This window comes from Crocodylus siamensis, chromosome 6 (genome assembly GCF_052110815.1).
Source record: "Crocodylus siamensis isolate JL-2025a chromosome 6, ASM5211081v1, whole genome shotgun sequence".
NCBI classification, from domain to species: domain Eukaryota; kingdom Metazoa; phylum Chordata; order Crocodylia; family Crocodylidae; genus Crocodylus; species Crocodylus siamensis.
Window position 1 is genome coordinate 7,841,778 of NC_143400.1, and position 11,432 is coordinate 7,853,209.

Below are 11,432 nucleotides of genomic sequence, written 5' to 3' on the forward strand. Positions count from 1 at the left end.
ATCTTCCTAAAGCAGCCAGAGAACAGCCCAGTCGCTGTGCCCACATGCCTGCCCCCCAGCCCCATGTCCGGCTGGCTCTGCCCCCGCAGCAGGCTCAGGGTCCCTGCTTCCTAGATGTACTGAGCTCTTGGCAGGGTATCTTCCCCCCACCCATACCCTGCCTGGACCTGGGAGGGTGGGGGCAGCAGACACGGGGAGCAGGAGCCATCCAGAAGTGAGAGCCCAGGTGGGACAGAGAGGAAGGAAGGAAGGAGATGGATGGATGGGGAGTTGTGTGTGGATAGAGAGATAAATCAATAGATCACCATGGGGGTCTAAGGGGATAGATGAACCAATAGATGGATGGACTGATGGACTAACGAACAGGAGGACGGATGGATGGACAGGTGGGCACATGGGTGGGCAGACGGGCAGGCAGACGGACATCACCACCCAGGCCTGGATCCCCGGCTCCGGCTCCCTCCCCGCTGAGGCTTCTCAGGCCCCTCGCGAGAGCACAGCCCCCCTCTGGGTCAGGTCCCCCAGCCCAGGGAGGCGCTGGCAGGGCTGGGAGCTCGCTGGGCAGATAGGCACGACCCGATGCCCCCTGCGAACGGTGCCCGGGCACAGTGCCTTTACCCTGGGGTAAGTGTGCGTCCACACTGGGGGCTGCCCTGGGATAAGCACGGCCAATGAACCCCCCTCTGCCTTGTCTGCTGTTGGCATTTCAAGCACCAGGCACCTTCGCAGAGCCAGGGGGGCTTAAGGAGCAGGAGCCACCTGCAGCCCCACGGACGGGTCGCGGGGCAGGAGCCCGGAGAGGAGCAGTCGGAGGCGGTGGGGAGCTCCAACCCCTGGCATTTGCCCAGCAAGGCAGGGCTACAGCCTGTGCCCTGCATCGGCCTCCAGCCCCAGCACCCGGAGTCATGGGGCTGGGAGCCCAGGGGCTGGAGGGGGGAGCACAAGCAGCCTGCAAATGGGGACAAAAGCCTGGGGGAGGGGGCGCAATCCGGGCCCCTATTCCCCACCCCCAGCCCGGGCATGGGGACATTTGCAACCCCCCTTGCTCCTCCTCCGCGGTGCATGCTGGGAGTTGCATTCTCCCCCCCCCGGGTCTCGCTGGGATTTGCAGTCCCTGGCGCTGCCGCTGCCCCAGCAGCCAGGCCGGGCCGGACTACAAGTCCCAGCATGCCTCGCGCCGCCCCACCCCCTGCCGGCCCCAGCCTGCTGTTGTTGTTGGAGCCCAGCTGATTGCTCCGCGGTAAGAGCTCTGCTCGCCCCTGCCCGGGGTGGGGGGCACCGGGAGGGGCAGATCTGGGCTCAGCTGCCCCAAGGGGTGCACCCTGGAGGAGGGAGGGGGCTGTGCCCTGGTTCCCTCCTGCAAAGCTGCAGCTGTGGGGGGGGAGCCCAGGGGGGTAAGTGCCCCTCCACCCTCTTAATACCCCCCCAGGGTAGCCTCAACCCCCCCCGGCCTGACTCCCAGCTAGGGCAGGGGCAGCCCCTGTAAGCACAGCACATGATCCTGCCCCCTGCCCCGCCTGCGTTTTGCTCCTCGCCCCGCCCCCACCCCGGGTGCTGGTGGAAGTGGGGGCATTTCTGGGCAAGGGAGTAGGCAGCTGTTTCCTCCCCTGTCGGGATCAGGCCTTGCATCAGCCCGCCTTGTGCAACCCCAGGAAGCAGGGGCGGCTCCGGGGCGCAGCCAGGTGCTCGACTTGCCACTGCCGGCGGGCGTCAGGTGGCCAAACCCCACGCCCACAAGCCCCCACAGTTCCTTCCCCAGCCTCTGAGCGCTGGGCGCTGCTCAGGCACAGGGCCATCCTGCCCCCATCTGTCTGAAGTTTGCAACGCACGCCCATTTCACAGAAGGGAAAACTGAGGCACGGAGCTGCCTGGCAGGTCCTGTCCCTGATGCAGTGTCAGCTGCAGCGGGGACAGGCCCTGTGTCTCTGTGGCATGTCACCCAGTTGGCCTGACATGGCTTGGAAGCGAAGCAGCATCTGCCCTTGGTCTGTGCCTGGGTGGGAGACTGGGTCCACCTGAGGGGAGCCAGGTGCCAGAGAAGAGGGCAGGCCTCACCCTACCATGCCCTGCTCTTTCCCCACCCCCCGTCCATAGCGTGTGTGACTGATCTTGCACAGTTTCACATGCCACAGCCCTGGGAGCAGGGGGCGCAAACCTGGCTCCATTCCCCACGCCCAGGGCATGGGGGCAGATGGCATGGGTGGGGGCAGCAGCAGGTGCCAGAAAGGCCACCAGGGTGCTGCAAGGATCCCTCAGTTGAGAATCACTGCTGTAGCACCTGGGGTCTCCTCCAAGCTGCCCAGACCCCCCCCGGGACCAGTCTCCTTGTCCTTCCTAGCAGGTGACCCCTATCTAGCTGGCAAGGGAGTACCCTGTGCCCTCTGATTTGATTTCCTCTAGCTGGAAGGCGAAACAGGCATGCAGAACCTAGGTGCCCCGGCTTAGCCATGTGGCCTCCCCGGCCCAGAGCTCAGCCGCTGGGGAAAGACCCCACCCCGCACCCCCCTGGCACCCATGGGGGAGGAGCCGGGCTCTGGGGAAGGGGGACACCTGGGGCTATCAAGAGGCTATTGGGACCCTGCTCACCCCCTCCTACCGCCTGTCCAGCAGGTCAAGGATGGCAGAGGCATCGCCCAGCAAGCTGGGGGCCCTATCCTGCGGCCCCAGCCCTCTCCTTGTATCCTTCCTCAATGTGGCGCACTCCTACGTGCCCGGCACCAAGGTGGAGTGCCACTACACCCTGCCGCCCAGCATCAAGCCCTCCGCCAGGGACTGGATCGGCATCTTCAAGGTATGGGGGCAGGGCCTTTGCGCTGGCTCTGCCAGAGTGGAGTGGGTGCCCTCCATGCCTCAGTTTCCCCATGTGTCAAGCACTATCACCTCTCCCTGAAGTCTCCGAACCACCCCCCAGCCTCGGGTGCCCCCCTGTCCCTGAGGAAACTGAGGCACAGAGCAAGGCTGGGGCTTTCTAATGGGGGCTCCAGCTCCAGGAAAAAAAAAACCAGGTTTCCTGGCCCCCCAGGACAGTGTTTCAGGAAGCTGCAAGGCTGGGGACATGGGGGGGGCACTTGGTAGCTGGACACCTGGGTTTTTTGCCAGCTTTGAAAGTTGTGTTGGGGCTGGCCAGCAAGAAGCCTGGGTCCTGCAGTGCCCTCCAGGAGGGGATTGGGGTCCAGCTGTTGGGGGGGGGGGCAGGACTCCTGGGTTCTTTCGCCAGCTCTGCCCCTTGGCTGCTCTGTGCCTCAGTTTCCCCCACCCTGGCAGAAGCGGGCAGCTGAGCCACAGCCCTGACCTGGTCTGTGTGTCTGTCCACGCAGGTGGAAGCGGCATCCGTGAAGGATTACTACACCTTCGTGTGGTGCCCGGTGCCTGACGGGGGGCCCACGGGGGGGCCCCTCCACTCCAGCGTCCAGTTCCAAGGTAGGTGGTACCTGGCGGGGGGGCAAATTGGGGCCTGGCACTCTCTGCTCTCATCAACACCCCACAAGGGGGGGGTCTTCCTCTCCCTCTCCCCCCACCAGATCTAGGCCCTCTTGCATGGCAGCACTCCCTGGACCCCCCTACAGGGGATGCTGTGTGGGGGGTAACCTGCATCCCCTGGAGGGGGGGGTTTGGGGTGGGGGTTTCTGCTTGGTGCTTCCTGGTTGAGGGGAGGCTTCCAGACAGGGTCCTGTAAGACCCCTGGGTTGGAGCGTGGGATGGGCAGAGCAGAGGAGAAGGAGGGGGTGTCACCACCCCCTGACACCCTGGGTACCCGCGCAGCCGTGGGTAGGGCTCAGGGTACCCCCACTAACTGAGCCTGTCCCCCCCGCAGCCAACTACCTGCCCCCACCAGGGGCCCAGCAGTACCAGTACCGCTATGTGGACCGGCGTGGGGAGGAGCGGGGACGCAGCAGCCCCTTCCAGTTCAGCGAGCCCCGGCCCATGGATGAGCTGGTGACGCTGGAGGGGGATGAGGACGGCAACATGGACATGCTGCTGGTGGTGCCCAAGGCCACCCTGCTGCAGGTGGGCACGCAGGACGTGGGCTCCTCCTCATCTGGCCCCTCTCGGCTTTTATACCCAGGGAAGGGGTGGAGCCTGGAGCTAGCCCCTCCCTCCCCAAGCTTGCCTCCCCCCCAGCAATCCCCCTACCAGGCTCCACAAGAAGGGAGGGATAAGAGGGCAAATTTGTTTCCCTCTAGCTGGGAGGGGAAAGTGAGGCACGACAGAACTCAGTTAATGCCCACCCTTTGCCTACTGGCATGGACGTGGTAGCTCCGGGTGCAGGCTGGTTCCTGGCTCTTATACCCCCACCCCTCCGACCCCCCCACCCCCACCCCAACCCCAGAATCAGCTGGAGGAGAGCCAACAGGAGCGCAGCGGCCTGGCGCGGGACAAGCAGCGGCTGGAGGAGGAGGTGAAGGAGCTGCAGGCCCGTCTGGAGCTGCTGGAGGTGGCGCTCAGCGGGCTGCGGGCCGAGCACAGCAAGCTAACCGAGCAGTACAAGGTGCGTGGGGGGAGGCCCGGGGGGCCCACCCCCTCCCTGGCTCCATAGGGGACCCAGCACCATCCCCGCACTCTTTGGACAGGTGGGGAAACTGAGGCACGCAGCTTGGCGGCCTGCTTGAGGTCACAGAGCCATTCTGCCCCACCCCACCCCTATGACATGCTCCTAACCTGTGACCCCACTCTGTGACCCCCATATGCTGGCTTGTACTAGACCCAGGGGGGCACAGGGCAGAGCCTGGAGCCCCCCCACCCCAGCAGCTCACTCTCCCCCCACCCCCCACCTGGCTCCCCAGGACCTGTCGGGCTCTCATGCGGCCGTGACAGAGGAGCGGGATGCGCTGAGCCAGCAGCAGGCCGGGCACCTGGCTCGGATCCGCACGCTGGAGGAGGACGTCCAGGCCATCAGCGCCAAGGTGCTGCAAAAGGAGGTGGAGCTGGACAGGTGAGCCAGGCCCAGGGGGTATGGCAGGGGGCTGGGAAGTTACGCAGCGGTCGTCTGCCCGGATTGGCACTTGGTTGCCCCGCCAGGCACTGACAACCCCCCACCCCCACTGTCTGCAGGATGAAGGACACGGTGAAGGCGATGATGAGGGAGCAAGAGCGGATCCACCACCAGCTGAAGGAGGAGAGTGCCGAGAAGGAGCATTACCAGGTGAGCCGGGGCAGGGGGCAGCCGGGCACGGGGTGGGCACCCAGGCGGGACCCCCGGGCACTGAGGACCGGGCCCGCCCTCTAGGTAAAGCTGCGGGGCTCAGAGCAGGAGGGCGTGTGCCTGGCGGGCCAGCTGCACCGGGCCGAGGCCCAGCGCACCGCCGGCATCTCCCAGGCCCTGGCACTGAAGCAGGACATCAACAAGCTGCAGCAGAAGCTGGCAGCCGCGCAGCAGAGGACGGTGAGTGACCCCAGGTGCCCCCTGCCCCTACTGCCATCCCACCTGGCCCCTCCACTGGAGGGGAGCAGAGCGGTGTAGCAGTTAGAGCAGGGGACACCTGCGTTTCCTTTCCTTGTGGAACCTGCAGTCTTTTTTTTCTTTACCCCCACCCTCTCCAAAATGCCCGTTTCCAATCAACCAGCTTGTCCCTGCAGGGGCTTGAACTCACAGCTCCAAGCCCTTTGGCAGTGGGCACTTGGTCTCCTGCTCTTCTGCTGCATCTGGTTATAGGGTGAATGGGGGTGGCGCACCCCAGACTCTGGGTTCCAGCCCCTGTATGACCACCCCCATCTCTGCTTCCCCCCTCTCCAGGCCCAGCTGGAGGCACTGAGTGAGCAGCTCCGCTGCACGCAGGACCTGCTGGCTGCCAGCCAGCAGAAGGTGGCACTCCTGGGCGAGGAGCTGGCCAGCGCCGCCTCCATCCGCGACCGCACCATCGCTGACCTGCACAGGAGTCGCCTGGAGTCGGCCGAGACCAATATTAAGCTGGCGGACATGACCCTCAAATGGAAAGAGGGCAAGGGGCAGTGGGGCAAAGAAAAGAGCAGCCTGCTGCAGAGCATGGAGGTACCATGGGGCCCCTCGGTGCCAGAGGTGGCTGCTTCTGGGGTGTGGCAGCCAGACGGCAGCATGGAACGGGAAGTGCTGGCTTGGGGCTTGGCAATGTGGCATCCCGAGGGACAGCAACCGCTGCCTCTACCCTGTTCCCTGCAGCACAGCATCCCTGCTGAAAACCCACCCACCCTCTGCTGAACCCCAATTCAGTCCCATGCAGCTTGGGACCCCCCCAGTGCCGGGGGGTAGGGGGCGGGGGTTGTGGGGCCTGGCTGCCCATTCTGGAGCCTGCTTGGCCCCTGGGAATGGGAGGGAAGGGAAGGGGCTTCTTGGGCTGCCCCCCTGAGTGCAGCACCTGCAGGCAGAGAAGGACAAGATCCTGAAGCTGAGTGCCGAGGTGCTGCGGCTGGAGAAGAGCCTGCAGGAGGAGCGGGCCCAGAAGCAGGCGCTCAAGGCCGAGCTGTCCCGGGAAAGGGATGCTAGCCTGGTAAGGGGAGGTGGGACTGGGGCAGGGGCTGGGCCTAGGGTGGGTAGTACCCCAGGGGCAGGGCTTGGGAGGGGTGGGGGGTCACAGGGCCAGCTTCCGGGGGGGGGGGGATTAGTAGGGGGGGAGGGACACATGCAGGGGAAGTCTCATAGCTCTGCCCCCCCAGGTGCAGCTGTCAGAGACCAAGCGGGAGTTGAAGGAGCTGCGAGCTGCCCTGACAGTGTCACAGAAGGAGAAAGAGCAGCTGCAGGAGGAGAAGCAGGTGGGTGCAGAGGGCAGCGGGGGGGTCGGGGAGCCCAGGGTTGGTGTTCCCTTGGCTGCCTGCCTGGGGGGGCAGAGACAGCACCAGGGGGCAGGCCGAGAGCTGCGGGTACTGACAGGCGCTGTGGCAGGAGCTGCTGGAGTACACACGCCAGCTGGAAGAGAGGCTGGAGAAGGTGGCTGATGAGAAGTGGCGCGAGGTGGCAGTGCCCGAGGATGAGGAGGAGGCAGCCGTGGCTCTAGGTATGTGTCCCCCGCCCCAGACCTGCCCCCCACCATATCTGCCCTAGGACTTGCCCCCAGTGCCAGGGCTGGTACAGCGCCTTGGCCTTTCGAGGGCGCAGCGCCCCATCCCAGCTCAGCTGTGGCCAGGGCTGCCCCTGTGCCCCCTCTCCTGGTGCCCACCCAGGGACACCGGACTTCTCCTGCCCTGTAATGGGACAAGTTCCTCTGGCTCCGCCCCTACGCTCTTGCTGGCTACGCCTCTATTTGCTGACTCCACCACCACTCTTTGCTAGCTCCTCCCTCCTCTTGTTCTGTCCCTTACTGGCTCCGCCCCTATTCCTTGCTGGCTCCTCCCCTAACCCTTTTCTAGCTCTGCCTCTCGCTGATTCCGCCCCCACCAGCAGGGGGCACCCGCTGCCAGTGACCCCGGCTCTGCCTCCTGCCCTCTCCAGCCTCCCTGGACTCTCCGCTCTCGGACTCGGAGGATGAGTCGCCCGAGGACCTGCGGCGCCATCCCCAGCTGAGCCCCTACAGCCTGTGTGACCAGCGGGCGGCCCCTGGCACCCCGCCCTGCCCGCGGGAGCCCGCCCCCCCTGTGGTGATCAGCCAGCCCACCCCCATCACCACCCACATTGCCCAGCCCACCGAGGACAGCAGCTCTGACTCAGTGAGTCTTGGGGAAACTGAGGCATGGGTGGGGGCTGGAGGGCATACAGCATCCTGGCACCCAGCCACTTGCTGTTGCACCATGAAACCCAGGAGTCCAGGCTCCTGGTCCCTTCCCATGACCCCTCCTCATTGAACGAGGGGTGGGAAGTTCAAAGGCAGCAGCCAGAGGCCAGGGCTTCTGGGTACTGGGCCAGGTTTAATAGAGGAGAGGGGTCTGATGGGGCTGGGGCCTGTGGCAGGTCAAGAGGGGGCTTGGCCAGCAGCTGGCTCTGGGGAGGGACAGGCAGCTGGTGCATCAGTGCCAGCTTCTGGAGGGGCACACCTACCCCCGGGACTTGGCTGCTTGTGCCTAGAGGAGAATCCCCCCACCTTAGCAGTGCAGGGGCTAGGACACACGCGAGGAGCGATGCACTCACTCCCGGCCCCTGGCAGGAGGCGGAGGACGAGAAGGCCGTGCTGCTGGCAGCCGTGCAGAGCGGAGGGGAGGAGGCCAGCCTGCTGCTGCCGGACCTGGGCAATGCCTTCTACGAGGTGGCCAGGTGAGGGGCATGGCACCCCGGAGGCTGGCAGCTGGATGGCAGCAGGCTGGGTGCAGGGAGGGGAGGTGGGTGCACTGGTTGCTGGGACCCAGGTGCTGGATGCCAGAGGTGAGAGGCAGAATGGGCACTGGGTGCTGAAGGAAGGGGGCAGGTGGGTGCAGGGGCAACAGGCTGGGCACTGCAGGGTCAGGGGAGACTGGGTGGTGGGTACCAGGTATATTGGGGGTCAGGTTGGGTGCTAGGATCTGGAGGGGGATGTGCCAGGTATTGCACGCCAGAGGGCTAGGCCGGGTGCTGGGCCTGGACCCAGCCCTGACCCTGTCCTGGCCCCCAGCGGTGTGACAGGCCGGCAGCCAGTGGAGCGGGCACCTGCGGACCTGCCAGCCTCCCCGGGGCTGTGGCGTGAGTGCCCCATCTGCCGGGAGCGATTCCCGCCCGAGTGTGACCGCGAAGCCCTGGAGGAGCACGTGGATGGGCACTTCTTCTTCAGCGCCCACGACCCTTTCACCTTTGAGTGACACCCAGGGGCCACCCCTGCCCAGCGGGGATGGGGGGTCGCACTGCCCAGAGGGCTGGGGTGGGTCGGCCTTGGGCCCCCCTCCCCTGCCTACAGGCACAGGCCGATCTCCTGGGGCCCTCAGGGCTCTGGGTCTGGAAGAGGGGAGTGGGGGAGCTGCTGAGGGGCTCCCTGGGGGGGTTACCCCCCCATGGCAGCCCCTGGAAAGCCCCCAAGCTGCTCCTGGCTGATGCCAGGGTGGGGACCCTGCTGCTGTCGCGAGGGTCCCTCCCCAGCCCCGGGGCCACATGGCCGATGAAGCTGGTGCTCCCTGGGTGGGCAGAAGAAAGGCTTTGGGCCCTGGCACACAGTTGTGTGTGTGTGCACAAGTGGGCCTATGTGTGCATGTGCATGTATGCACATAATGGGCCTGTGTGCATGTGTGTGCACAAGCAGGCATGTATATGTGTGTGTATGAACAAGTGGGCCTGTGTGTACGTGTGTGTGTGCACAAGTGGGTGTTTGTGTACGTGTGTGTGCGTGTGCATGTACATGTATCTGTGTGTGCGCAAGAGGACCTGTGTGTGTATGTGCACATGTATACACATAAGTGGGCGTATGTACACGTATGCACACAAATGTGTATGTATGTGCGCACAAGTGGGCCTGCATGTACACATGTGCAAAATGGGCCTGTGTGTACATGTGTGTGCACAGGTGAGCATGCATGAACATGTATGCACAAGGGGGCCTGTGCGCTTGTGTGTGCACAAGCATGTACGTGTGCTCGGGGTCCCCCTCCCTGTGCCCTTGGCTCTAGCGCAGCTCCATCAAGCCCCTTCCCCAGGTCCATTCCTGCCCCCTTGGCCGGGCAGTGCCCCGCTCCCAGGGCTGGTGCCCGAACCAGAGCCCCAGCAGCATCCAGCCTTTGCATCAGCACCTGACAGGCCGGCCCCAGCCCCTTCCTCCTGCCCCTCGCCAGGAGGGGATTGCTGCAGACCCCCAGCAGCAGGGGAGGACATCAGGAACTAGCGCCAGCCCCGATCCTCCCCCCACGGGGAAGGGGGCAGATCTGCCCCCACCCCCTTTTATTTCTGCCCTGGGCAGGAACCTTTTATAACGGACTTTCTACTCCAGGGGCTTTTGGGTCCCCCCCCACCCCTCCCCTCTCCCGCTGGGCATCTTCCCCCCACCCCCACCCCATAGCATGCTCAATGCGTAGTGTTGATTTGCCCCTCGGTTTGCTTGATTTTTCGCTCCTCTTGGACGTAGCAGCCCCCCCAACATGGTTATTCTCACGCCCTTTGCTTTTCCGTGACTTCTCGGTGGGGGGTAAAGAACCCAAGTGTCCGGCGAGCCCCCCCAACCCTCCCAATCTCTCGCAGAGGAGAGAGCGAGCTGTGGATGCACCGTGCCTTTTGAGGGCGGGAGATGCTGGGATGGGGAGCGAGGAGGGTCCCTGCTATGCACCCCCCCCAGCCCTTTTTCTGGCCTCTTTCCCATCTATTTTCAATGCGGTTATTTTTTAAATGAAGAGACGGTAACCCACCCCCCCGCCCCCCGTCAGAGCAATAACCCGCGGCCCGCCCGCCGGCCCCTGTATAGCGTGTATATATCTATATTTATATTCCGTGTCTCGGCTATTCTAATAAAACCCGGTTTCTTCCAAGCCTCCCCTGATTGATGGTTTATGGGCTGCTGTAAAACTCGCCGCCACTTCACCGGGCCCGGAGGGAGCTCCTGGGTCGGAGCCTGCTGGCTGCATGGGGCTCACAGGAGTGAGAGGCTGGCGTGTTGGGGCGCTTGTGTTGCGGGGGGTGCCCCTGGGGCCGACCGAGAAGGGGGCTGAGATACACACATGCCCTTTTTGCGGCCGGGGCCAGGGCGCTTGGGTTCTGCTCTGGCCTCGGCTGCGTGATGGCAGGGGCGTTGTGTGCCCCTAAAGCTGGATGCAGCTTGGCCCCCGGTGATCCCGGGCATTGCTTGGCTTCCTGCTGCAGTGGGTTTAAGGCCCCCACGGCACTGCCCAGACAGGGGGCAAGGGTAAAGAAGGGTGGGAGAGGAAGCCGAAGCTGGGGGCAGGCCTAGGTATGTCCCCTGTCCCCCCCACTTTATCCTTTGTTCCTCACCGAGACCCTCCCGGGAACACTTGAGTATCACCAGATGTGGAGGTGCACCTTCCCCTGGTCTTGAAAAGGCCCCCTGCCACTTGCACTAGTGTAACAGATGTGTGACAGAGACTGGCATGAATGGTTGTGCAAGGAGCGAGGCCCCGGGAGCAGCTGGAGTGGGGCTGAGGTCAGATCTGCCCCAGGGACGTGGCCACCATCTCTGGCAGCATGTCCAGGGGCTGGGCAAAGGCTCATGGGAAATGCTCAAGACCTAGCTGGGGGCATTGGATGGCAGCGTGGCAGCTGAGCATGGCCGTGCGGTGGACTGGAACAGATGGGCTGGGGGGGAGGGTGGTGTCCAGGACCCCTCTCTGCCACCAACCTCCTGAATGACCCAGGTCACATCCCTTAGCCCCCACTCTGCCTCGGTGCCTCTTTGCGGGCCCTGCTGCAGGAACAGAGGCCGTGGCAATGGGCATTATCTACACCCTCTACACCAACCCCGATGGAGGGGCTTCATCTCTGCTGGGGTGCGAACTCTGAGTTTACCCCCCAGCCCTTTCACTCCAACCCTTTCTTTCCTACCCCACGCTTGACCCCGGGCTTGTACAGCACACGGCATGCAGGGCTGGGGAGGGGGTGGGAGGGGGCACAACGCAGCAGCCCC

General features: G+C 64.6%; 1 protein-coding gene across 5 annotated transcripts; it reads left to right on the forward strand.

Annotated features, from left to right (window-relative positions):
• The first annotated feature begins 1,155 nt into the window (after positions 1-1,155).
• Positions 1,156-10,027, forward strand: CALCOCO1 (calcium binding and coiled-coil domain 1). Of its 5 annotated transcripts, none has more exons than XM_090054232.1 (15): positions 1,156-1,240; positions 2,611-2,791; positions 3,318-3,420; positions 3,815-4,008; positions 4,331-4,489; positions 4,785-4,933; positions 5,053-5,143; positions 5,228-5,383; positions 5,735-5,989; positions 6,339-6,464; positions 6,631-6,726; positions 6,845-6,968; positions 7,403-7,617; positions 8,052-8,158; positions 8,493-10,027. In XM_090054232.1, the coding sequence occupies exons 2-15, from the start codon at positions 2,618-2,620 to the stop codon at positions 8,674-8,676; spliced, it is 2,133 nt and encodes a 710-aa protein (XP_089910358.1). In that variant the 5' UTR covers positions 1,156-1,240; positions 2,611-2,617; the 3' UTR covers positions 8,677-10,027. The 5 variants fall into 5 exon arrangements, with proteins under 5 accessions (XP_089910358.1, XP_089910360.1, XP_089910361.1 ...); XM_090054234.1 differs by having other exon boundaries at positions 6,857-6,968; XM_090054233.1 differs by having other exon boundaries at positions 1,182-1,240; positions 2,608-2,791.
• The last annotated feature ends 1,405 nt before the right edge of the window (positions 10,028-11,432 follow it).